The following is a 24,112-nucleotide window of genomic DNA, read 5'->3' on the forward strand; positions in this document are numbered from 1 at the left end:
AGGTTAGCTGATTAATTCAAGAAGTTTCAAATAAGTGCAGGGCCCTGCCTGAACGTAAAAGGAACGAGGCCTTCTTGGAGTCAGACCTTCAGTAATTCAGAATCACACATAGTCTTGTTCCATGCATGAGAAGCTTTCGAATGCAGTCTGGATGACCATGTATTGAAGGGTTTTCTAGAGCGGGATTTTTGATAGGCTGGATTAAGTCGGCCTCTGAGGTCTCATCCCACTCTGAGATGCTGTATGTCTAACTCTAGTTCTCTTGGGCATTGGTGAACATCTCTGCTATCCTTTGGAACGTTATAGACTTCTCTTCTCCTTTTTTTTTCTTTTTTTGACAGAATCTCCTTGTCTCATCCAGGCTGTAAGTAAGGATCTAATCTCATCGCTGAACAGCATGGGAGCTTTGACATGCTCTATTTCCAAATTGTGTTGATTTGTGCCTCCTTAGGCAGCCTTCTTGTTTCCCCCATTCCCTTGGAGGCTTATCAGATAAACACTGAACTTAATGAAGACACCTGATTAGCTTAGTCCACTGCAGTTCAGAAACTCCTGAGTTCAAATGATTTACCAGCCTCAGCCTTTTCAGTTGCAGGGGTCACACCCAGCCTTGACTACCTCTTACAAGACAATTTTTTCCAAATGCTTTCCACATCCACACCATATAGATAACTGCGGCCTATACCACAACCCTCTTTATCATCATCCCCCCCTCCCCTGCCTGATTCCGTTCCCACTGCCCTTGAAGAACTCTGAGCATGCAATGCCTGGTGACTGAAATGACTTAGTGGCTAGGAAACGGGGAAGCGAACACGTGAATCCATCAACCAACAGACGTTTACTGAGCATCTACTATAAATCAAGTTTTGGATTAGACACTGCAGAAGGCACACTGAATAGTGTATCATAGTTGTTAATCTCCCAGAGGTTACAGTCTAGCAGAGATGATACAGGCCCAAAGAATAACTCAAAGCAAACATGTGATATAATGCTGGATTAGTTCAGAGGAAGGAACAATCACTTCTCTCTGAGAGTAAGCAAGAAAAGATTCATGGAGAAAGTGAAGATCGAGCTGGACTTTTTGAATAGAGATAGGATGTCTCTGAGTGAGAGTAAAGGGTTTCAGGTAAGGGAAAGAGGCCATTTGTCGAATTATTGAAAACCCTAGAGATTAGAAGGGATGCACTCCAACTCTCTGTCTGATATGTGAATTCCCTCCACGGCGTCCTGACGAGGAGTCATCCAGCTCCTATTTGAACACCCCCAGTGATGTGGAACTGATTACCTCTTGAGGAATGTCATCTTTTTAAAATGCAGAAGAAATGGCACAAGCTATAGAGGATAAAAAGTGCAAAATGTGGTCAAGTCAACAAGCATTTATTAAATGCCTACCATATGCCAGGCACTGTGCTAAGCACTGGGAATACAGAGAAAGGGGGAAAAAAAGTCTCTGATCTTAAGGAATTCACAGTATAAGGGAGGAGACAGGCAAATAACTATGTACAAGCATGATATATACAGGACAAATTGTATCCTATATAAAAGTACTCTCAGAGGATAACCTTCTGAAGAAGGTGGGATTTTAGCTGAGATGTTTTCAGGGATTCTGAGTAGAACTTTTGGGCTAGAATGGAAGCCTCGTATGATAGAATGACAGAAGAAAAAGCTGCAAAAATAGATGTAGGCCAGGTTGTAGAGGGATTGGCACATATGCTAACTTGTTTCTGGGGGTGGCACCATCATTATTTTGATAAGGCTTGTGCTCATCCTGGGTAATCCAGTAGGTTGAAAGTTGGAGGCTCATGACACTGTTGATGTACTAGTGACTTTTGATGGCCAGTGACATTGTCTCATTCAAGCTCTAAATTTGGGAGAAACCCTTTTATTTATCTATGACATTACTATTTTTTTTAAAAGCTTATTATTATGCATATTTCTGTCTGCATCGTTGCTCTACATGTTTGGATATGAGAGTGATCCACTGGCCATGTTCCTTTTCATTGTGTTTCAGAGTGGCTGACAAACTGCTCTCTAATCAGCAGTATGTATATAGATATATAGATATATTGAATATTAATTAATATTTTATATATTATGCATAATAATTAGTCATTAATATTTTCAAATATATTTTAGTTGAAACTCCAGAATTTTCTAAGTAAGTATATATATAATGTATATGATTTTATAACTCTTTGGGAATAATTCCAAATTGCTCTCCAAAATGGTTAGATCAATTCACCATTCCACCAATGGTGCATTAGTGTCCCGATGTTTCCATATCCCCTCCAGCATTCATAAGTTTTCCCTTCTTTAGTCACTCTGATAGGTATGAGATGGTACCTCAGAGTTATCCAACAGAAGGTTACTAATACCTACTCTATCCCACTGACCCACCATTCTATTTCTTAGCCAGTACCAGATGGTTTGAAAATTACTTCCTTACAAATACAATTTAAGATCGGGTACTGCTAGACCTCCTTCATTTACATTTTTTCATTAATTCTTTTGATATTCTTGACCTTTTATTCTTCAAAATGAATTAGAAAAAATTTCTAGCACAATAAAATAATTTTTGGTATTTTAATTTATTATTACTAAATTAATTATTTGGTATTTACTGGGATGGCACTGAATATTCAAGTAAATTAGTTTAGGAGGAATTGTCATTTTTGTTATATTGGCTCAGCTAATCCATGAACATGAGTTTTTCTCCAACTATTTAAATCCGACTTTATTTGCACAAAATGTGTTTTATAAATATGTTTATATAGTTCCTAGGTTTGTCTTAGCAGATATAATCCCAGGAATTTCATTTTGTCTATGGTTATTTTAAAGTAAATATCTCTTACTATCTCTTTTTCCAGGGTTTTGTTAGTAATATAGTGAGTTTGTTTTATATCCTGCTACTTTGCTAAAATTCTTAATATTTTCAAATAAGTTTTTTAGTTGAAACTCTATAATTTTATAAGTATACCATCATGTCATCTACAAAAAGAGATAGTTTTTTTCCCCCCATTACTCATTCTGCTTCTTCAATTTCTCTTTCTTCTCTTATTGCTATGGCTAGCATTTCTGGTACAATATCAGATGATAGCAGTGATAATGGGAATCTTTGCTTTATTCCTGATCTTATTAGGAAAGCTTCTAGCTTATCCCCATTACAAACAGTACTTGTTCATGGTTTTAGACAAATGCTTCTTATTATTTTAAGAAAAAATCCATTTATACTTATGCTTTGGAGTGTTTTAATAGGAATGAATGCTGACTTTGTCAAAAGCTTTTTCCACATCTATTGATATAATCATGATTTTAGTTGATTTTGTTATTGATATAATCGATTATGTTAATAGTTCTTCTTGTAGCAAACCAGCCTTTTACTCCTGCTATAAATCCTACTTGGTCACAATGTATAATCTTTGTGATACATTGTTGTACTCTCCTAGCTAGTATTTTATTTGGGATTTCTGTGTCAATATTCATTAGTGAAATTGGTCTATAATTTTCTTTGTTTTCACTCTTCCTGGTTTAGGTATCAGTGCCATATTTGTTTCATAAAAGGAGTTTGGGAGAACTTCTTTGCTTATTATTCTAAAAAAAATATATTTTTTATATTGGAATTAGTGGATCTTTAAATATTTGGTAGAACTCATTTGTAAATCTATCTGGTGCTGATGGGTTTTTTTTTTCCTTTAGGAAGCTCATTTATGGCCTCTTCAATTTATTTTTCTAAAACGGGCTTATTTAGATATTCTATTTCTTCCTCAGCTAATCTAGGCAGTTTATATTTTTGTAATTATTATTTCATTTGACTTAGATTGTTAAATTTATTGGCATATAATTGAGCAAAATAACACCTAATAATTGCTTTTATTTCATCTTTTATTCACCCTTTTAATTTTTATACCAGTGATCTGGTTTTCTTCGCTCTCTTTTTAAAAAATCTTATTAACCAATTTTTTTTCATAAAACCAGTTCCTAGCTTTATTTATTAATTCAAAGGTTTTCTTACCTTCAGTTTTATTAATCTCACCTTTAATTTTCAGGATTTCCAATTTGGTGTTTAATTGGGGATTTTTAATTTGTTCTTTTTCTATTTTTTTAATTGCATATCCAATGCATTAATCTGCTCTTTCTCTATTTTATTAACTTATATCAATTTATTTGATTTAAAGATATAAATTTTCTTCTGATTATTATGTGTGCTGTATCTCATAAGTTTGGGTGCATTATCTCATTATTATCATTCTCTTTAATAAAACTATTATTTCTTTGGGTTTTTTCTTTGACTCATTCTTTAAGATTTTAAGATTAGCTTATTTAGTTTCCAATTAATTTTATACCTGTATTTTATTGTCCTTTATTAAATGTAATTTTATTGCATTATAGTCTGAAAAGGATGCATTTAATATTTCTGCTTTTTAGCATTTGACTATAAGACTTTTATGCCTTAATATATGGCTAATTTTTGTAATGATGTCATGTACCACTGAGAAAAAAGGGGATATTCTTTTCATTCCCATTCAAATCTCTCCAGATGGCTATTATATATAGCTTATCTAAGATTCTGCTCCTCTCTTTGACTCTTTTCTTGTTTATTTTTTAAATTATATTAATCTAGTTTTGAGAGTAGAAGGTTGAAGTCCCACAGTATTATGGTTTTGCTACCTATTTCAACCTGTAATTCATTTACTTTTTCCTTCATAAGTTTGGACGCCATGGAATCTGGTTCAAGTAATATTGATATTACTTCATTTTCTATGGCAACTTTTAATATAATGTAGCTTCCCTACATATTTCTTTTAATTAAATTTATTTTAGCTTTAACTTTGTCTGAGATCATGATTGCTACTCCTGCTTTTTTTTTACATTAGCTGAATCATAATACATTCTACTGCAACCCTTTTATTTTTATTCTATGTATGTCTCTCATTTTTAAATGTTTTATTGTAAACAACATATTGTTGGCTTCTAGTTTTTGATCCAATCTGCTATCCATTTCCATTTTATGAGTGAGTTCATTCCATTCACATTCAAAGTTATAATTACTAGTTGCATATTTCCCTCCATCTTATTTTTCCTCGTTGTTTCACTCTCTTTTTCTCTGTCTCTGTCTCTCTATCTCTCTGTCTCTGTTTCTGTCGCTATCTCTGTCTGTCTGTCTTTTCCTCTCACTCGCTCACTCTCTCACTCTTGCTTTCGCCCTTCTCTCTCTTGATCTCTCTCTTGTCTCTCCTCAAAACTCTAGATTACTTCTCACCACTGCCTCCCTAATCCACACAACATTCTAAGAGTCTCTCCCTTGTCCTGTCCCCATGCCATCCTATTTCTCTATAAGTTAAGAAGATTTATATGCAATTAGATGTATATGTTATTCCTTCTTAACCTAGTTCCAATGGGAATAAGGGTGCTGCACTGCCTGCCCTCTACCTCATTCTCCCCTGCACTGCAAAAGTTCTTTTATTTATGTCTCTTTTACATGAGATATCTTGTTCTATTTTACCTCTTTCTGCTCAATTTTATTATTAGAGTCATTCCATCATAATCAAGGGACAGCTAGGTGGTCCAGTGGCTAGAGCACCAAACCTGGAGTCAGGACGACGAGTTCAAATCTGGCCTCAGACACTTACTAAATATGTGACCCTGGGCAAGTCATTTAGCCCTGTTTGCCTCAATTTCTTCATCTGTAAAATGATCTGGAGAAGGAAATGGCAAAACATTTCAGTGTCTCTACCAAGAGAACTCCAAACGGGGTCACAAAAAATCAGATGTAACTGAAATGACTGAACAGCAAACATAATAATCAACTCAAACCCAAGCCCTCTAGCTACATATGCTCCTTCTAACTACCCTATTCATGCTAAAATTCTTAATAGTTACAAATAGTATTTTCACATGTAAAACATTAAACAATTTAACCTTATTAAATCCCTTAGGAGAGTCTTTCATGTTTACCTCCTTATATTTCTCCTGATTCTTGTATTTGAAAGTCAGTTTTTCTGTTTAGTTCTGGTGTTTTCCTCAGGAATGTCTGAAAGTCATTTAATTCATTAAATATTGATTTTCATTGTTCTCTTCTATTTTTTCATTCCTTTGATTTTATTATTTCTTGATGTCTTATGAAGTCATTAGTTTCCCCATGCCCAATTCTAATTTTTAAGGAGTTATTATCTTCAGTAAGTTTTTAGATCTCTTTTTCCATTTATTCATAATTTTCTTTCATTACTCATTTCTTTTCCTGATTTTTCCTCTACCTCTCTTATTTGATTTTTAAAGTCCTTTCTAAGCTTGTCTAAGCATTTGGGGATGAGGGGACTTGTGAGCATTTTACATTTTTCTTTGAAGCTTTTCAAATAGCTGTTTTGACGTCATTGTCCTCTTCTGAGTTTGAACCCTGATCTTCTCTATCACCATAGTTACTACCCATGGTCAGGTTCTTTACTGTTGTCTACTCATTTTTTTTAAACAGCTTATTTTTTTTACTGTTATCTTTGTGTTAAGGTTGGGCTCTGTTCTCAGAATGTGGGGGATAATGTCTCTGGCTTCAAGTTTTTCCTGTTGTTTTCAGAGCTCTATTTGACAGTCTTTGACTTTTTGTTCTTCTTGTGTGCTATGATCTAAGGCCAGGTGTAGTCACTACTCTTCTGTCTTATGCCTTGGTTCATGAGTGATCTGGGGTTCTCCAATCCACCAATGAATAAGGACAAAACCCTCCCCATTCTGTGAATTCTCTCACTCCCCAAGGTCCCAGAAATGCACCACTGGCCTTCCTCCTAGTCCAGTCAATGGGCTTGGGCTCTGGGTCTAGTGTTAGCAGCAACCTTTCCCTGACAAGCTGCCCAAACCCACCCACCACCATCACTGGGGTGAAAGTTCCCTAAACTACAGCTTCACAGATACAGCTGCCTCTAAAGCTTCTGGTTTGTTAACAGGATGGTAGGTCAGATGGCTCCTAACATCCTCCTAAGTTGCATTAGGCTGGACGACTAATTAATCCTGGCCTTTTATTATTTCTGCTACTATAAATTCAATTTGAGTCATTGTTTTAAGTTATTTGGAGGGAAACTTGGGAGAGTAAGGCAATTTCCTGCCTTATTCCACCATCTTCCCACAATCCCTTTTGGTTTTCTTCTAACACAGGGGTTCTTAATTTTCCTTGTATCATGGACCCCCTTTGACAATGTGATGAAGCCTATGGATCTCCTTTCTCAGAATCATGTTTTGTTTGGTTTTTAAACATATAATTGAAAGAAATGCTAAATTTAGGTAGATGTAAGTAAAAATAAAAAAGTAGGGTTTTTTTTTCTCTCCAAGTTCATGGTACACCCTGAAATCTACCCATGGATCCCAGATTAAGAACTCTTGATTTAATTTTTAAGTTCTAGAGTAATTGTAGACCTGAATTCTTAAGATTGAGTTTCCTTCACCTTCCCTTCAGTGAAGTCACAAATCTTGTATACTAATATTATTATTATGATTACTAACATTGTTAAATAACAATTACTAATAAATTATAACCAATCAGTATACATCTCTTACAAATCATGTTCTTCCTGATATTTTTCTTTACTGTGTTCAACCTCTGTGTTTATGGCTAAAGTTCAAGTTTGTTCCACAAAACATTTATGAAGCTCCTCCAATATGCAAGCCATTTTATAATGTTCTATAGGGGATATAATAATAATAATATCTAACATTTATATAGTGTCTACCACATGTGAGGTAGTATGTTACATGTTTTGCAAATATTACCTCATTTGAAGAGCAGCTAGATGGCTCAGTGGATAGAGTTCCAGCCTTGGAGTCAGGAGGACCTGAGTTTAAATCCATCCTCAAACACTTGACACGTGCAAGCTGTGTGACCTTGGGCAAGTTACTTAACCCTGATTGCTTCACCAAAAAAAAAAAATCATCTCATTTGATCCTTACAACATCCCTGGGAGATAGGTGTTATTGTCACCTCCATTTTACAGATGAAGTAGTTGAGGCAAATAGGATTGAAGTGACTTACCCAGAGTGACACATCTAGTGAGTGTCTGAGGCTGTATCTGAACTCATGTCTTCCCGACTTCAGACCCAGCACTCTATCCACTGCACCACCTAGCTGACAATAAATTGGTCACAGTTCTTCCCCTCAAGGATCTTACAAGTTAGTAATATTCTTTTCCATCAGGCTACCTAAAAAACCGAGGGTAATTTGTCTTTTCATTTGTGTACAGTTGTTGGCCTTTCTGTTTAAAAGAGATATTGTTGATAGTGATGATTTCTATCTCAGACTTCCAATGACAAAAGGAGGACTTAGAGTACTAATGTCTTCCCCAATACCGGGATGACATAAGTTTAGAATTTTCATGGTGACATGCAAGTGACTTTCTTTCATTGGTTGCACAGATGGATTCTGATCTGTCCTGGTGAAAGGAGCACCCACATCAGGGAGATCACAGGCCCATCAAAGGATCAAGGAATGCATGCAACTTTGTATTTATTAAGGACTTTCTTTAAAGGACCAAAAACATTGTTGAAAGATGCCAGTTAACAGATTTGTTTCCTTATTGAAGGGAAAGTTATTTCACAAGTTAACTGTCCTTCACATAAATATTTGGCCTTTTATGTTATAGAAGGTTTTTAGTTTGCTTCGTCTTGGTTCAGATTAAGTCTTCCCCACAGGACTTATTACACTATACTTTGATAACTTAGAAAGATCTGTGATTTCATTCATGCTGGTATTCATCAAACTGACACAAATTTTAAGCTTCTCCACAACTTTTCATTGTTGTGGAAAAGACCATATCTCTCCTGCTTATAGACATATGAGCAGCAGCTTTATTCTGTAACAGTAAGACACATAAAGCTGTGGGAAGTGGTCACAGTGAGTTTGAGTGTAAAAAAGCAGAAAACTATGCAGGATTCCTGTTCTGGATGGAACAGAAGCCAGTTTCTAACATGGAGGGAGCCACTCATGTCAAGAGAGATGCATAGATTTCTTTCTCTTTTCCTCTTCTCATCGTTGTGGGCAATTCTCATCTATGTTCTCCTATAATGTTTCCATCAAAGATCTCACTAATATGATAGAAGCCTCCGCACTTGTTCTCCTAATATCTCAGCGATACCACTCAGACAAGTTGAGAGACAATGTGGTTTAATGAAAAGAGCTCTGGATTTGGATTCAGAAAGTCTGGGTTTGAATCTAATTAACTTCCCTGAACCTAAGTTTCAAAACGAGATTGAGAATCCAATCAGAATCCTTGGACTATATCTCTCAGTCCCTTCCACACTGAATGTATCCTATGATCTTAGGCATAGAGTACAAATTTATTTGCTAACACTGTTGAGGGAGGATGATGGAAATATTGTCTCAAGCAATATTGTCTCACTAAATATTTTTTAAAAATGCTTTTGAGGGGAAAAAAATGATCTAGAGGAAAGTTTTGCATGAGATCCATTTAGGACAGATTATCCTGAGAGCATTTTAGAAGACTGTGAAAGGACATCAATAGACAGTTACAAAGAGGAACAGATGTGTTGACACTTTTACAATGATGTGTTCTTGCGGGCAGCAGTGAATGGGCCACCTAATTTGAGCCCTACTGGCTCTGTACCTGGCATATTATGTGAAGATATAGTAATGACACATGAGAAGAGGAAGCCAGAAAGAATGTTTTGTACTCAACCAAGTACTTTCAGAATTAATCTATAAAGTCATTATAATACATTGTTATCAGTTTTCAAGATATTTCAAAGAGGAAGATAGGACTAACTTGACTAAAGATTGGAGGTCTTGCCCCAAGCCTATGTAGACCAACCTGTCTTGACCATTAGGCAGAACCTGGAATTTGCCATCTTCTCTGATGACCCTCCCCCTCTGCCCTTGCCCCACCAATGCAGAATGAAAAGCCCTCTAGAGCTCCCTCCCCCATAATGGGGTGAGCCCCAGGGCAGAGCTGACCTAGCCAAGAAGAGGAGGGTGAATGCACCAAGCACACCCCATCCTTCTATAAGCATCCAGGGCCCAGGATTCAAGGTTAGGCACTTACCATCTGCTGCATGTGCATGCCCTGCCCTCATCTACATTTTTCTCAGGAATCAGTAGTAACTTTAACATTAGGATTGCTAGATTGAAGAGTATTGGAATATACTGCCATATGACTCCACTCAGAATACTCATGATTCTGAGTCATGAGGAGGTTAGCCTGAATCTCCCTTCTTGGCCATTGCTTCCCACTTTCTTCCTACCCATCCATGTCAGCCCCAACCCTTTCATGCCTCTGAAAAGCTCCATTCTATGGTTAACAAACTATCCTTTATATTAGATCTGTACCTTGCCTCTGGAAATTACCTTTTATATGCTTATTTCTTTGTACATGCTATTCCCCCCCCCCGATATAAAGCTTCCTGGGGGTAGAGATGGTTTCATTTTTTTTTGTTTTTGTAGCTCCAATATCTATCACAATGCTTGTAACATAGTAGGTAGTTAACAAAAGAAAAGTTTAAAAAATGGAAAATATTATCAATGGTGTTTTATTTTAAAAAAGCTGAGATGACCTTAGAAGTTATTGACCAATATTCCTGTTTTTTTCCTCTATAAAATCATTATGAGAATTGTCTTTATGTATCAAATATATCCCCATTAAAAAAAAGAGAAGGGAAAAAGTAAGAATATTGCAGCTGATTTTCTATGGTAGATTTTACATTTATGGTCTCACAACTGGCTGAAATGTGTAACAAATATCTGCTTCTGAGAGAGAGAGAGAGATGCTTTAAAGATTTTGACTTAGAGCCCATGACAACTTTAAAGGCTCTCATATTTCAAAATTATACGATTATATAGTTTTTTAAAAAGTCCAGAGTGATAACAATGTTCATCATTCCATCAAGGGTTGATGTCAAGTGAGATGTCACACAAGAAGACACGTTTTTGCTGGTGGTCTATGCCAGTGTCCTGGAAAATGACCCAAGCAAAAGGACTTCAAGCTGATGGCAAGGTTTTCCAGATGTTTCTATTCACAGATGACATCATACTAATTGCATCTTCTCCCTGGAGTACTACAAAGGAGCTCAGTGAAACCACATTAATGCTAAAGAGATTAGTCTAACCATCCATGCTGGAAAAACAAAGTGGATTAAAAAATGTATATTGCCCAGATTATGACACACAGCTGGATAGGCAGTGCATTGAATAATCCTCCAATGTGTGTATCTTGGACAACTGATGCAAATACATAATGTATTGGGCTAAGAATGGAGTAGGAAGCAGCAATAGAACAGGATTACATTTGGAAAACTGCCCAGTGCTTTCACTGACTCCAGATGGCTCACTATAGCTAACACCCATCTTTTTAACAGTAGTATTCTCTTGGGAACATTCTATGTCTACCAATCCTAGAACATTCCTTGAGAGACATTACTAATGAGATCACTCTGTTCAAAAATCCACAGAATGTGACATCAAGCAATCTGTAGGGTGAATAATTTGAATTATATTAATATTTATTCGTAAGAAGTGCAAGTACAGTTAGCCCAAAGAACAGTACATGGCAGACATAATTAGGGGAATCATGTGACCAATATCTGCTTACAGGAAGTAGTTTAAGAAATAGCTAAAACAGGTCTGATCTTACTACTGTACAGAATAGTGAATGTACTAGTAGAATAGTGAACATTAATAACTATACTTATAGGCATCATTGATCACAATGAGAGAAGACAGAACAGTATAATAGAAAAAGCAACAAACTTGTTTCAATTTCTGTATCCTCCAGGTACTAATCTATGTAGCTGGGATAAGTCACTTAATTGCTCTGATCCCCAGCCTTTATCTTTAAAATGGGGAAGTGGCACCACTCTCCAACCAGAGAGGCAGAGGGTAGTGAGGAGGTGGAGTGCCAAGGCTGATGAGATATTACAGGATGTTGGGCTTATCCCAGTAATGAGCTTGGGGGGTGGGGCGTGATGGAGAAGTCAATTAGAGAAGTCCCAAAGTAGTGCAGCCAGGTGAGAAATAAGAACTTGGGTCTTCCTGATTTCAAGCTTAGCACTCTTATCTACTTTGCAGCAACGTTGCCCAGGTTAAGACCCTCAGGTCTAAATGGTCTTGTTTAGATCTACACAGAATATCTAACTTTTATCACTTCTGCAGCAGATGTTGACATATAATCTGCAATTATCTTCTGGTGGACTTTTCAATCAGTAGATAAAAGAGCTTTTATTGAGGGCCAACTACTTGCCAGAAACTGTGCTAAGTACTGAAGATAGAAATACATAAATGAATCAATGAGTGATATTCTATATGGAGAGAAAGCATGTTCATATGTAAGTATGTGCAGAATAAGAGATAGGGATTGGACCAATGATGTCATTGCTAGAGATAAGTCTCATGAGACTTATCCAACAATGTAGGATGGTACCTCCTCTGCAACTTAAAGTCTTAGAGAGTTGCCTGAGAAGTTAAATCAATCAATCAATCAGTAAGCATTTATTAAGCACCTACTGTGTGTCAGGCATCCTGTCAATCACAATGAGAGAAGACAGACCACATGTGTCAGAGTCTTTCTGGATAGCCATCCACCATACCTTGCAGGTTCCCCTACATCAGAATAAATACAAGCTAATTTTAGAGTAAGGCATTCACCATCTAGGAAGATCAGGAATAGCTTCATGTAGAAGATGGTACTAGAGCTAGAGTTTAAAGAAAATTGGAGATTCTAAGAGGTGGAGATGAGGAGGGAGTGTATTCGTGGCATGAGGGACTGCCTATGAAAAGCCTAGCAACTGGATATGGAATGTCATGTGTGAAGTACAGTGAGGAGGCCATTTTGCTTATGGTCAACAATAACATTGCAGTTCAACATTTCCAAATAGTCCATGATAATGTTTCTTGTTTCGTTGGGAGCACTCAGTGAAAGTCTATCAACTTTTTTATTTGTGAAAGTTCATACTCCAACCTCTTAATTTAGCTGCAACTTTTTATTTCTTCTGATTTCCCATTATAGATAGTTAGTCAATGTCGATGTGGTTCATTTCCTCCAAAAGTATGTCGATCTGTTTGCCACTGGACAAAGGTCTCACATTTAGAGCAACTGTCATTAAACTAATATTTGTGGTTATTCATTTGTTCCAATTGTTTCTTACTCTTCAAGATCCCATTTGGAGTTTTCTTGGCAAAATTATCACCTCTTCACTCTTTCCACTTTGCAAATTTTATAAACTTTGAATCACCCCTATAATTGTGAATTGTTAATATTATTAGCATCGGTGCTTTCGACCAACCCTCTTTAACTGGTCATTGCATTCTCTGGCACAGGAATCATTTCTTGTCAAACTGAAATCTAAACTCATAGGATCATATATTTCAAGCTAAAAGTAACCCCTGAGATCAGTAAGTTGAATCTCCTCTCTCTCTCAGTATTAGAGGTGAAATAGTGACTCTGCCATTTTCACACAGCCAATAAGTAGCTGAGGTATAATTGGAGCTTAGGACTTCCTGACTCCAAAGCCACTGTATCATGCGTCCCCAGTGACTCAAATAAAGGTGATAGAGGCAGAGAGGATCAATATTCTAGGTATACATCTCAAAGTGGAAAGAGTGAAGAGGTGATTTTGCCAGACCTGGTTTATATCCAGTTTTCTCTAAAACCATTCCCTGTTAGATAAAGGTTTTGCTTAGTTTTAGGCATTTGAAAGCAATCGCTACTTGGAGGCATGTCAGCTTGGTAGGTCAAGACGCCATGACTGTGGACAAACATTTATTTCACCGTTCACCCTTATTCCTTATGGAGAAGGTGAGTTAGCCCAAGCTTCGTCTTTTTCCACTCCCAATTTCTGGGCCTTTCGAAGCACAGTGCTGCCACCTGGTGTACCACTTCTGGAATTGCGCCCTCAGAGAGTCAATCTAAATTCCAAGAGAACTGGAGCAAAAATATACCAGACAACATCTTAAACGAGCCACCACCCACCTTTTGCTTACGGACCTCCAGAGATGGGAATCCCACTCCAATTCAAAGTGCCTTACTCCACTTTTGGGTAAAAAGTACTATCTTCCGGAGTAAAGGTGGAAAAGGCAATAGCAGACCACTCCAGTATCTTTGCCAAAAAAAAAAAATGGGATCACGAAGAGTTGGACAAAACTTTAAAAAGGCTAACAACAACACTCTTCTGAAGACCCATCAAGTTATATCTTTCTGTTTTTCTTAAGATTCTAATAATGTCATTATTTTACAGCAGAAGTTCTTAATCTTTTTTGGGTCGTGGACTCCTTTGGCAGACTGATGAAGTCTATACATGGACACCTTCTCAAAATAATGTTTTTAAATGCATAAAATAAAATACTTAAAATTACAAAGGAAGCCTATTATGCTGAAATGTGGTTATCAAAATATTTTCTTTTTAATAACTCTATGTACCCCAGCTTTAAAACCTCTGTTGGAGGTTGTCTAGACCAGAGGCAGCAACATTCTCCAGTGCAGTCTGCACCAAATCAAAATGTAATTGGGAAATATTTAACAAAATAAATACAGTAAAACAAAGATAATATTACATTTTAAAACCAAGTCAGTATGTAGCCCAGAGAGATCCTTCTGTATGGTTTTGTGGCCCTTGTTTCCATTTGAATTTGGCATCACTAATCTACACCAACCCAAGAAATTCTACAAAATGGGCCTGCGTGGGGACAAGAGAGCTGGAGGCCTTCCCTAAGAAATCCTAAGAGAGTGGTAGCTATTCTAATTGTGGCTGCAACTGAAATACACTTAATACAAGGTCTCCAGAAGTAGGAGGCAGAGAAGAAAGGAATAAATCAAAAGGGGGTGGGGGAAGGAGATAAGGAGGAGGAATAAAGAAGGTGTAACAACAGTAGCTCCAGCAGCAGACATCCTGGACAAAGTTGGGAATTCCAGTGGTAATGGAATCATTGATAGCCATTTGTATAAAATAGTATAGGGGTATTTTACACATTCCATTTATAGATATAAATGGTGCATCCTTCTCACCGTCTTAGAGTAAGTTCTTTGAAGACAGGGACTGTCTTCTTTTTCATTTTAGTATGCCCAGCATCTAGCAGAATTCCTGGCTCATTGTTTGATGAATGTTTGCTGAATTGTTTATTTGAATTGAGTTATAGAGATTGAAGTTGGAAGGGTTTGAAATAATTTGCCCCAAAGCACAATAAAATAACCCCAAACCAAGATTTTTTTAAAAACATGCCAATCAAGTAACAAACTTTTATTAAGTACCTACTAAGGACTAGCAACTGTGTATAACCTGGAATAATCAGTTTCTATTTCCTACATCTTCATACTAGTTATTACCAAATATGTACTAGAAATTCAAGTTATTACCAAATATATACTAGAAATGAGCAATTGATTTGAGCTGCTCCACTCCAGTTCTGTTTTTCTGATTTGCCCCATTACCGTTGAGACTCTTCCATTTCCCTATCACTATCAAAATTCCCTTGGTAGGGAATTAAGTAGTAATTTTCATTAAATTTGACAGTGTTGATGACATAGCTCATAAAGATCTACGTGTGTATGTGAGTAGTATTATCTCCCCACTACCACTTATACTTCATAATAAAATACTCACTTTTATAAAACACTTTATAATTATGAGGTGCTTTCTATACACTATCCCATTTGGTCTTCACAACAAGCCCCTTCCTATTTTACAGATGATCAAATTGAGGCTTATAAAGGTAAATAGCCTCTGCCGAGGTACCACCACTAGAAAATGATATATTTGAGGCTTGAATTAGCTCTTCTGACTCAGCGCTTATGAGGTAGTCCTCTACACCAGATTGCCTCTATCACTGTGACATGAAAAGAAAATTTTGTCTCTCTTTTCTTCTCTCTCTCCCTCCTTTCCACCAACCTCAGTAAGGAATCAGGTATAGAGTGAAGAGAAGGATAACAAGAAAGAGAAGAATTTGTTGCAATGGAATTGAGTTTAAAAATCAACATTTTCAAATTTTGTCATTGCCAAAAATCATGTGCGTATATTGTAAGACTTGATATCCAAGAAACAAATTTTCCATAGTGAATGAGATAAAAATTAATATTTTAGTCCAGTTGAGGAAAGGGGAAATTGGCATAAATAAATATACATACTTTTCTTCCTCTGAGCAGTGAGCTAGATTATTGATATTGTTTGCATGTGTAAATATAGAGAAACACCTTTCCTCCTCTGAGTAGTGTGATGGTAGCATTGCTATAATGTTGCTATTGTTATCCTGCTATTATTTAGTGGCAGTGGTTAGGTGGGGAGCCCAGGGAGGTTTTATTTAAATGACTGGGATGATAGGTGAAATAGGGAGCCATAAGGGGATTTGAAGGGTCATTTCTACTTCACAGTGAAAGAAAATCTCAGGTAGTCTTTTCTCCCCACCTCCACCCAAGTTCATTCATTAAAGCAACCATTCACTGAACAAGAACCCCAGAAAGCTTTTGTAAAAACTTGCTCATTACATGAGGTTTGTTCTAAATGATCAACCCTTCTTATACATAGTGATAACAGTCCTTGATGAAATGGAATTGTATTCTATTAGAGTCATGGAATTTTAGAACTGGAAAGGAAATGAGAGGTTATCCAGTCCAGCCCATCATTTTACAGATGAGGAAAGTCAGGTCCACAGAGGTTAAGGGATAATGGCATGGAGTTAGTGTGTAAAGACAGCAGCATGTGTGCTCCACTCATAGAAGAGCTCATTTTATATATTGGCTCTAAGTGAGCCAATGTGAGTAGCTATTTGGGGTACTGAATATGGGCAAGCCGTCAGATAGCATTCTGCCCCTACACCACCGGCTCAAGTAACCGCACAGGTGCAAACAGGGCCTCGCCGCTATAAATCTCGAGGCCCTTTGCAGTCTCTCGTTCTGCACACAGACAGGACCTCCATGGTCCCACTGTATTCCAGCTTTTCCTATTAATGCCTCCTTGAATTCTCGCTTAATCCAAATATATGATTTAATCCTATAACAATTACAATTCACTTGGATCGTGATCACCAGCATCCCACAGGATCTTAATGCCTTTCACACCTGAAGTGATCCAAAAGGATTATTCATTCAAATATAGATTAAAGTACATTTGCAAAGTAAAATTGAAAGTGAAGAGGATAGTATTAAAACCAATCAGGAATCATGGATTCAGAGCTGGAAGGGATCTGAGAGGCCATGGAGTCTAATGCCCTCATTTATAGATGAGGAAACTGAGGCACAGAGTGGTTAAGTGTCTAGGGTCACACAGATCACCTAGTCATCCTGATTCCAGGTCTAGTAGTTTATCCCCTGTGCCACGTCACGGCTACTTGTATTGGTCTGAATTTTCCAACTTCCATTCCTCCCCCCTCTTTTGCTGTGCGGGGTGCACTTCATCTCAAAAGAAAGGTGTGGTCCCATAGTCAGAAGAGGGATGGGAAATGGGGAAAGAGAACTTTGCCTCACCTCTGTTGCCTAAATTCCATCTCACTGCATTCCTAGGAAGCATTCTCTACACCAGCTCCTATCATGATAGCACTCACAACCTGGCTTCTATCCAGCTTCCTCAGCTTGGTCACTGGAGGCTCAGAAATCACATGCCATCTCTAGCATCTTCTCCCAGTGGTTGCCACTGCATACCCCTCCTCCGCCACCCCCGGGAATCCATGCCCCTAGTTCTGTCCAGAACCATCTGCCATTCTGCTTTCTGCCTTCCCAGTGAGAGTTCTCTGAACTCCCTTCTTTGGTCTTCCCATTGTACCTGGCCAGAGGTAATCACACCAAAAAGAGCAACACCCTCCACAGACTCAGTGCATGGTGTGAACCCAATCCCCTAGAAAGACCCTTTTTTGTGAATAGGAAGTTAGATAATTATATTTTGTTAAGACAATTATATTTTATTACTTATTTTATTATATTTTATAAGAAGTAACAGCGGGCAGCATGGTATGTTAGAAAGAGCACTGGAAGAGATCAAGCCAGAGTTGGGTTCAAATCCTGCCTTTAACACTTAACTCTTACATCGGGCCAGTTATCCAACGCATCTAAACCCTTGATCCTCACTTGTAAAATGGGGATTATAATAACAACCTGCTTCACAGGGCTGATGTGAGGTTCAAAACAAATAATGAATGTGGGCATTTAGCAAACCTTAGCGTGCTCTTTAAATGTCAGCTACTACGTTTGATAAATTGAATTTGGAATCTGTAGTTTCAAGGAGTGTCCGTGAGTAAGGTATTTCACATATTGAAATGTAAAATTTAGCCCGGCTTGTGTTTGTGATACATGGGGGGGAAAGTATTTATCTGATAATAACATGTAGTTCTAGAATAAAATTCCAGGAAACTGTTAAAAGTGTCTGAATTAAATCTATTTTAGGAGGTGTCATCTGTTATTTGGGAGAGCTGAGATGTTTGGCCTAATTCTGCCCCCTTGTGGTTGTTTTTGAATCAGAATAATTTGCTTCTGGGTCAGCCCTGCGCATTTTAGATAGCACCTACCTGAATATAGCATCGTAGGACTCAGAGGCCATCTAATATAACCCTGTCACTTTAACAGATGAGGAAACTGAGGCCCAGAGAGGGAAAGTCATTTGGTCAAGGCTACATAGATAATGAGTAGTAAAACCCGGGTTTAGAACCAGGATCTTTGATTCCAATCTAATCCCTCACCAATCAGGGCATATTAGACTGCCTTGTGGATAAAACTGGCTTCTGTTAGGGGAATGTAACCTTCAGACCAAGGCTAGATGTGAAGAATGAATAACTGGGAGATTAATGTGTAATCTGGTGGTTTATTGCCTTTGTCCGACAAGCTTTCTCCTGATCCCTTCCTGCCATGACCTTGTAACCTTCAAGGCTTAAGACCTTGACTGCTTCAATATTAAAGCCTCTTGCATCCCTAAGAGATCCTTATCCTATCCTAACTAATGGATAGAACAGGAGTCAGGAAGACCTGAGTTCAAATCCAGCCACAGACACTTGTGTGGCCTTGGGAATGTTATTTAATCTCTGCCTCAATTTCCTCATCTGTAAATTTTCCTTTTATTAATAATAGCACCTACTTCCCAGGGTAGTTGTGAGATATAAAATTAGTTAATAATTATAAAGTCTTTTGTAAGCCTTAAGATTCTATACAAATGCTACTATTACTACTTCCCCCCCCCCTTGCTACCATTGTTATTGTAGTTATTATTAACAAGAAGTTGTAGGGAATTCCTTTTCCACTGGAACTCTGCACAGGGTATCTTCTACAGCAGTGGAAGACACCTTTCATAAACATATATCTTCCCATTTTATGATGTTGAACCCCTTCTCTCATTTTAACATTCTTCTTAAGGTGTGGCCTTGGTTCCCAAAGTGATATGTTGGGTTGTAGTGGTAGTGGTGGTGACAGAAGTGGTGGTGATGGTTGTAAAATGAAGCCTAGCATTAGGCTTCACTAGTGATGTTGATAATACCCAAAGGAGATCAAACTAAAGGATAAAGTACCTCAGTATTAAGCGCTGTGAGAACTGGTTGAAGGAAATGAGAATGTTTAGCCTAAAGAAGAGAAGTCTCAGCAGAGACAGCTCTTTTCAAGTGTTTGAAGGCTCATCATATGGAAGAAATTGTTTATTCATAGTGGCGTCAGACTCAAATCTCTATGGGTCACATAGTGACTTAGAAAACCACAAATTAATATTATTTATGTTGTATTGCATTTTTAATTATTTTGTACAACATTTCAACATTTCCCAATTACATTTTAATCTTGTTCAGCCCACACTTGGGAGTTTTGTGAGTCACAGGTTTGATACTTCTGTCCAAGTAGTAGTAGCAAAAAAAGAGGAAGGAAAAAAAAAGAAAAAATTAAAAGACAAACCTAAATTTGATATCAGGAAAAACACCCTAATAATGACAGCCTAATGAACTAGGCTGGGCTGATTCAGGAGTTCATGCACATCTTCCTCAATGGAGGCCTTTGAGTGGAAGCTGGATGACACCTCTCAGTAAATATAATTTTTCAAATAGGGACTGCATTGGATAACTTATGAAGTCCATTGTATCCTTGAGGTCACTGTGACTCGGTGGCTCCAAATATAATATTCTTCCCACAACACCAAGCTATGGAAAGGATTTTTCAGTTGTTGTTAAGTTGTTTCAGTCATGTCCAATTCTTCGTGACCCCATCTAGAGTTTTCTTTGCAAAGATACTGAAGTGGTTTGTCATTTCCCTCTTCAGTTCCTTTTACAGATGAGGGAAATGAGGCAAAAAGAGTTAAGTGACTTGTCAAGGGTCACATAGCCAGATTTGAACTCAACAAGGTGAGTGAGTCTTCATGACCCCCACACCTAGCACTCTATCCACTGTCCATTGAGCCACCTAGCGGCCGCTGGAAAGGATTTTAGAGATCATCTAATCCAACATTCTCATTTTAAAGATGAGAAAATTAAGACCCAGAAAGGGGAAATCCTTGTCTCAGGTTTCCATGGCCAGTAAATGTTTGAGGCTGAATTTAAACCCAGGTCTTCTTAGCTCCCAAGTCGAGCATTTTCTGCACCATGCTGTGATTTTGACCCACTCATAAAGAGAAGAGCTGGAATTTGACTTTCTGTCCTCCAAATCTCAATTCAGGGCTTTTCCCACTCCCCTCCTCAGCTTCCTCTTTCCACATTAGAAGGAAGACCTACTGGCCAGACTATGACAAAATATTCCTTTTCACTTGGCAAACAGGCTGATTGGAGGGGCTGCATCAATTTTGTGGTTGGCAACCGGATTGAAGATAATCTTCTTATTCATGCCCTCTCTCTTGCCGTTGAAGTCCCCCAGAGGAAGCTCTTCAGCTTGGTATCGTGGGATAACATCCTTAGTCAGGTATTTTCAATTTTCTGTTGCCAAACTCATTCAAGGTTAGATAATCTTCCTATGAGAAAGAGATTCTAAAGTTATGTATACACTTTGGATAATCGTTTCAATAGAGAATTTAGATCAGGAGAAAATAAAAATAGAATGGCTATCTCTTAAGAAAGTGAGCTTTCTCTCACTGTTCATTTTTAAGCACAGGCTTGTCAAGGATGTTATAGATGGGCCAAGAGAGGCATGGGGAGGGAAATGTCCCTTGGAAGTCTTCTCATCTCTCTTCCTCTTCCTCTCTCTCCTCCTCCTTTTCCCTTCTCCTCTTCCTCCTTCTAAGATAAAACTAAAAGAAGAGTAGACTAGAATAGCATTTATTCATTGGAGGGATATTATGTACTACTTTGTCACTCCACCATCAAAAAGTATTTTTTAAGGACTTACTATGTTCCAGGTACTGGGGAGACACAAAGAAAGGCAAAAACTTCCTATCCTCAAGGAGCTCATATTCTAATGAGGGAAGAAGCATGCAAATAATAATGTACATACAAGATATAGACAATGCAAATGGGAAGTGATTCCAGAGACAAGGGAAAGGCAGAGGAAAGGGAGGAGAAATGGGATTGGGGAGAGACAGGGAAAGACCTCATGCAGAAAGTGAGATTTAAACTGAATTTTAAAAGAAGATAGGGAAACTGAGATGTGCACGTAAGGAGAGAGAGCATTCCATGCATGGAGGACAACCAATTTAAAGGTACAAAATTGGTAGGTGAAGTATAGTATACAAGGAATGAGAAGGAAGCCAGCATCACTATGCTATAGAGTATGTGGAGAAGACTGAAGTGTAAGAAGACTAGAAAGATAAAAATGGACCTGGTTGTAAAGAGCTTTAAAAGCTAGATGATTTTATGTTTGATCCTGGATGTAATAGAGAGCCACTGGGATTTTTGACAGAGAAGGGGAGGAAGGGAGACTGTGTGACATGGTCAGACTGAACTTTAGGAAGATCACTTTGGTAGGTGAGTGGAGGATGTACTAAAGTAGAAAGATGCTTGTTTATGGATATGAGAAATTCTTTCAATAATTTTTTATTCACCCAATATTTAAGTATTCAAGGCATTATTAGGTCAGGATAGTGACAAAGAAGTAGAAGACACAATTCTCACCCTGAAGGAGCTTAAAATCTAGTTCAAGATAAAAGGCAACAAAAATGTGAAAAGTTCTGCTACAAAAGTTCAGCACAAGGTTGTTTATAAAAAAAAACTTCTGCATTATAATAGAAAAGAGATTTCAAGGCAGGATGTAATTAACTGCCCAATACATTAAAAAGACAAACCAAAATGTGACTTTAGAAATCCGTAGAAGAGAAATATCATAGAGAAGTGTATTTGTTGGCATTTCCAATTCATATAGTGACTTAAAAGGTCATCTTGACACAAAGTCAGAAACCAGGACTTAGGGCTGAAGATATGAGTAAACAGAAGATCATGTCAGACAATTAAAGAAATACTGTGGGTCAAGAGAAACACAGAAGAAAATACCCTTCAACAAGAACAAGGAGAGCCTCAGGAAAAAAAATAATAACTTGGCCCCAAAGCTTCCAAGTCTAGAAGAAATTAATTAAAAGTTAAAAATGAAATTATAAGTGAAATAATAATGCTTGTGATGAAAGAATTGGAAGAAGAATAAATAGCATTGAACAGAAGGTAGGAAACGTTATCCAAGTAAGAGAATCACTGAAAATTAGAAAGAAGCAAAGAGAACTCAATGACTCCAGAAAAAAATAAAAGAATAGAACAAAATCAATAGATTAAAAAAGAATAAAATGGGGGCAGAGCCAAGATGGCAGAGTGAAAGTAATGACTTGCTTGAGCTGTCCCCCAAACCCCTCCAAATGTAAAAAATGGCTCTAAACAAACTCTAAAGCAGCAGAACCCACAAAAAGACAGAGTGAAGCAAATTTCCAGCCCAAGAAAACCTGGATGGTTGATCAGAAATGTATATTGCACCAAGCGGGTACAGGAGCACAGTGCGGCATGGGCACACACACCGCAGCGAACCTGGAGCAGGTCTCAGAGGACTGAATCGCAGGCAGCTGTGGAGATTTCCAGACTTCTCAGTCCATGAACACCAAAGACAACTGAGAAGGTCAGTGGGAAGAGTCTGTTCCTGCAGTGCTGAGAGTGGAACGTGGGGGTCTCAGATCCAGTTCCCCGAGAACACGTAGCATGGGTCCCAGGGACAGTGGCTGCCTCCTAAGCTTCTGGCCCACAAACTGAGGGGGAATCAAGTGGCTGATCAGAGGGGGATTGCAGGGATCTCTTTGCCACTGCTGAGGCAGGAATCTCTTGCTTTGCCCATGCTTGGATCTGGGTCACAGTTTTGGGCGGCGGTCCTGGGGCGAGGAGGAGTGCTGGAGTGGTGGAGCTTGTGGTGGTTGTGGAGAAGAAACCTTTCTCACAGTTCCAGGACAGAAAGGAGTGCTTGTGGTCACTAATAGACCAGAGCACAGGCCAGGAAAGGAGTAAACACCTCACCCCTTATCATACCACCTTGCAAGAACTGAAAATTTACAGGTCCCTACAAGTATCTCTGAAAACAGCTGTATAAACCCCAAAGCTTGGGACAGTACATTCTCCACATTGGAAGCAGACTCTTACCTTAACAAAGAGTTTAAAACCCAAGTAATTGGCCGGGATCATGAGCAAGCAGCACAAAAAAGAGTCAGACTATATTATCTTATTTGGTGACAAAGAAGATCAAAACATACAACCAGAAGAAGACAACAAAGTCAAAGCTCCTACATCCAAAGCCTCCAAGAAAAATATGAATCAGTCCCAGGCCTTGGAAGAGCTCAAAAGGGATTTTGAGAAGCAAGTAAGAGAAGTAGAGGAAAAACTGGGAAGAGAAATGAGAGTGATGCAAGAAAATCATGAAAAACAAGTCAACAGCTTGCTAAAGGAGACCCAAAAAAATACTGAAGAAAATAACACCTTAAAAAATAGCCTAACCCAAATGGCAAAAGAGGTCCAAAAAGCCAATGAGGAGAAGAATGCCCTAAAAAGAAAAATTGGCCAAATGGAAAAGGAAGTCCAAAAGATTACTGAAGAAAATACTTCCTTAAAAATTAGAATAGAGCAATTGGAAGACAGTGACTTTATGAGAAATCAAGACACTGTAAAACAAATCCAAAAGAATGAAAAATTAGAAAACAATGTGAAATATCTCATTGGAAAAACAACTGACCTGGAAAATAGATCCAGGAGAGAGAATTTAAAAATTATTGACTATCTGAAAGCCATGATCAA

General features: G+C 37.9%; 1 protein-coding gene across 1 annotated transcript in view; it reads left to right on the forward strand.

Moving 5' to 3' along the window:
* The window catches only part of SPAG17 (sperm associated antigen 17), a 264,380-nt gene that overhangs the window by 15,133 nt on the left and 225,135 nt on the right, over nucleotides 1-24,112 (forward strand). The window contains exon 2 of the mRNA XM_078154933.1: nucleotides 20,685-20,825. Coding sequence (XP_078011059.1) covers nucleotides 20,685-20,825 — 141 coding nt within the window. The remainder of the gene's footprint in view (nucleotides 1-20,684; nucleotides 20,826-24,112) is intronic.

The sequence above is a fragment of the Phascolarctos cinereus genome, unplaced genomic scaffold, assembly GCF_003287225.1.
Source record: "Phascolarctos cinereus isolate Bilbo 61053 unplaced genomic scaffold, phaCin_HiC Scaffold_5;HRSCAF=322, whole genome shotgun sequence".
NCBI classification, from domain to species: Eukaryota; Metazoa; Chordata; class Mammalia; order Diprotodontia; family Phascolarctidae; genus Phascolarctos; species Phascolarctos cinereus.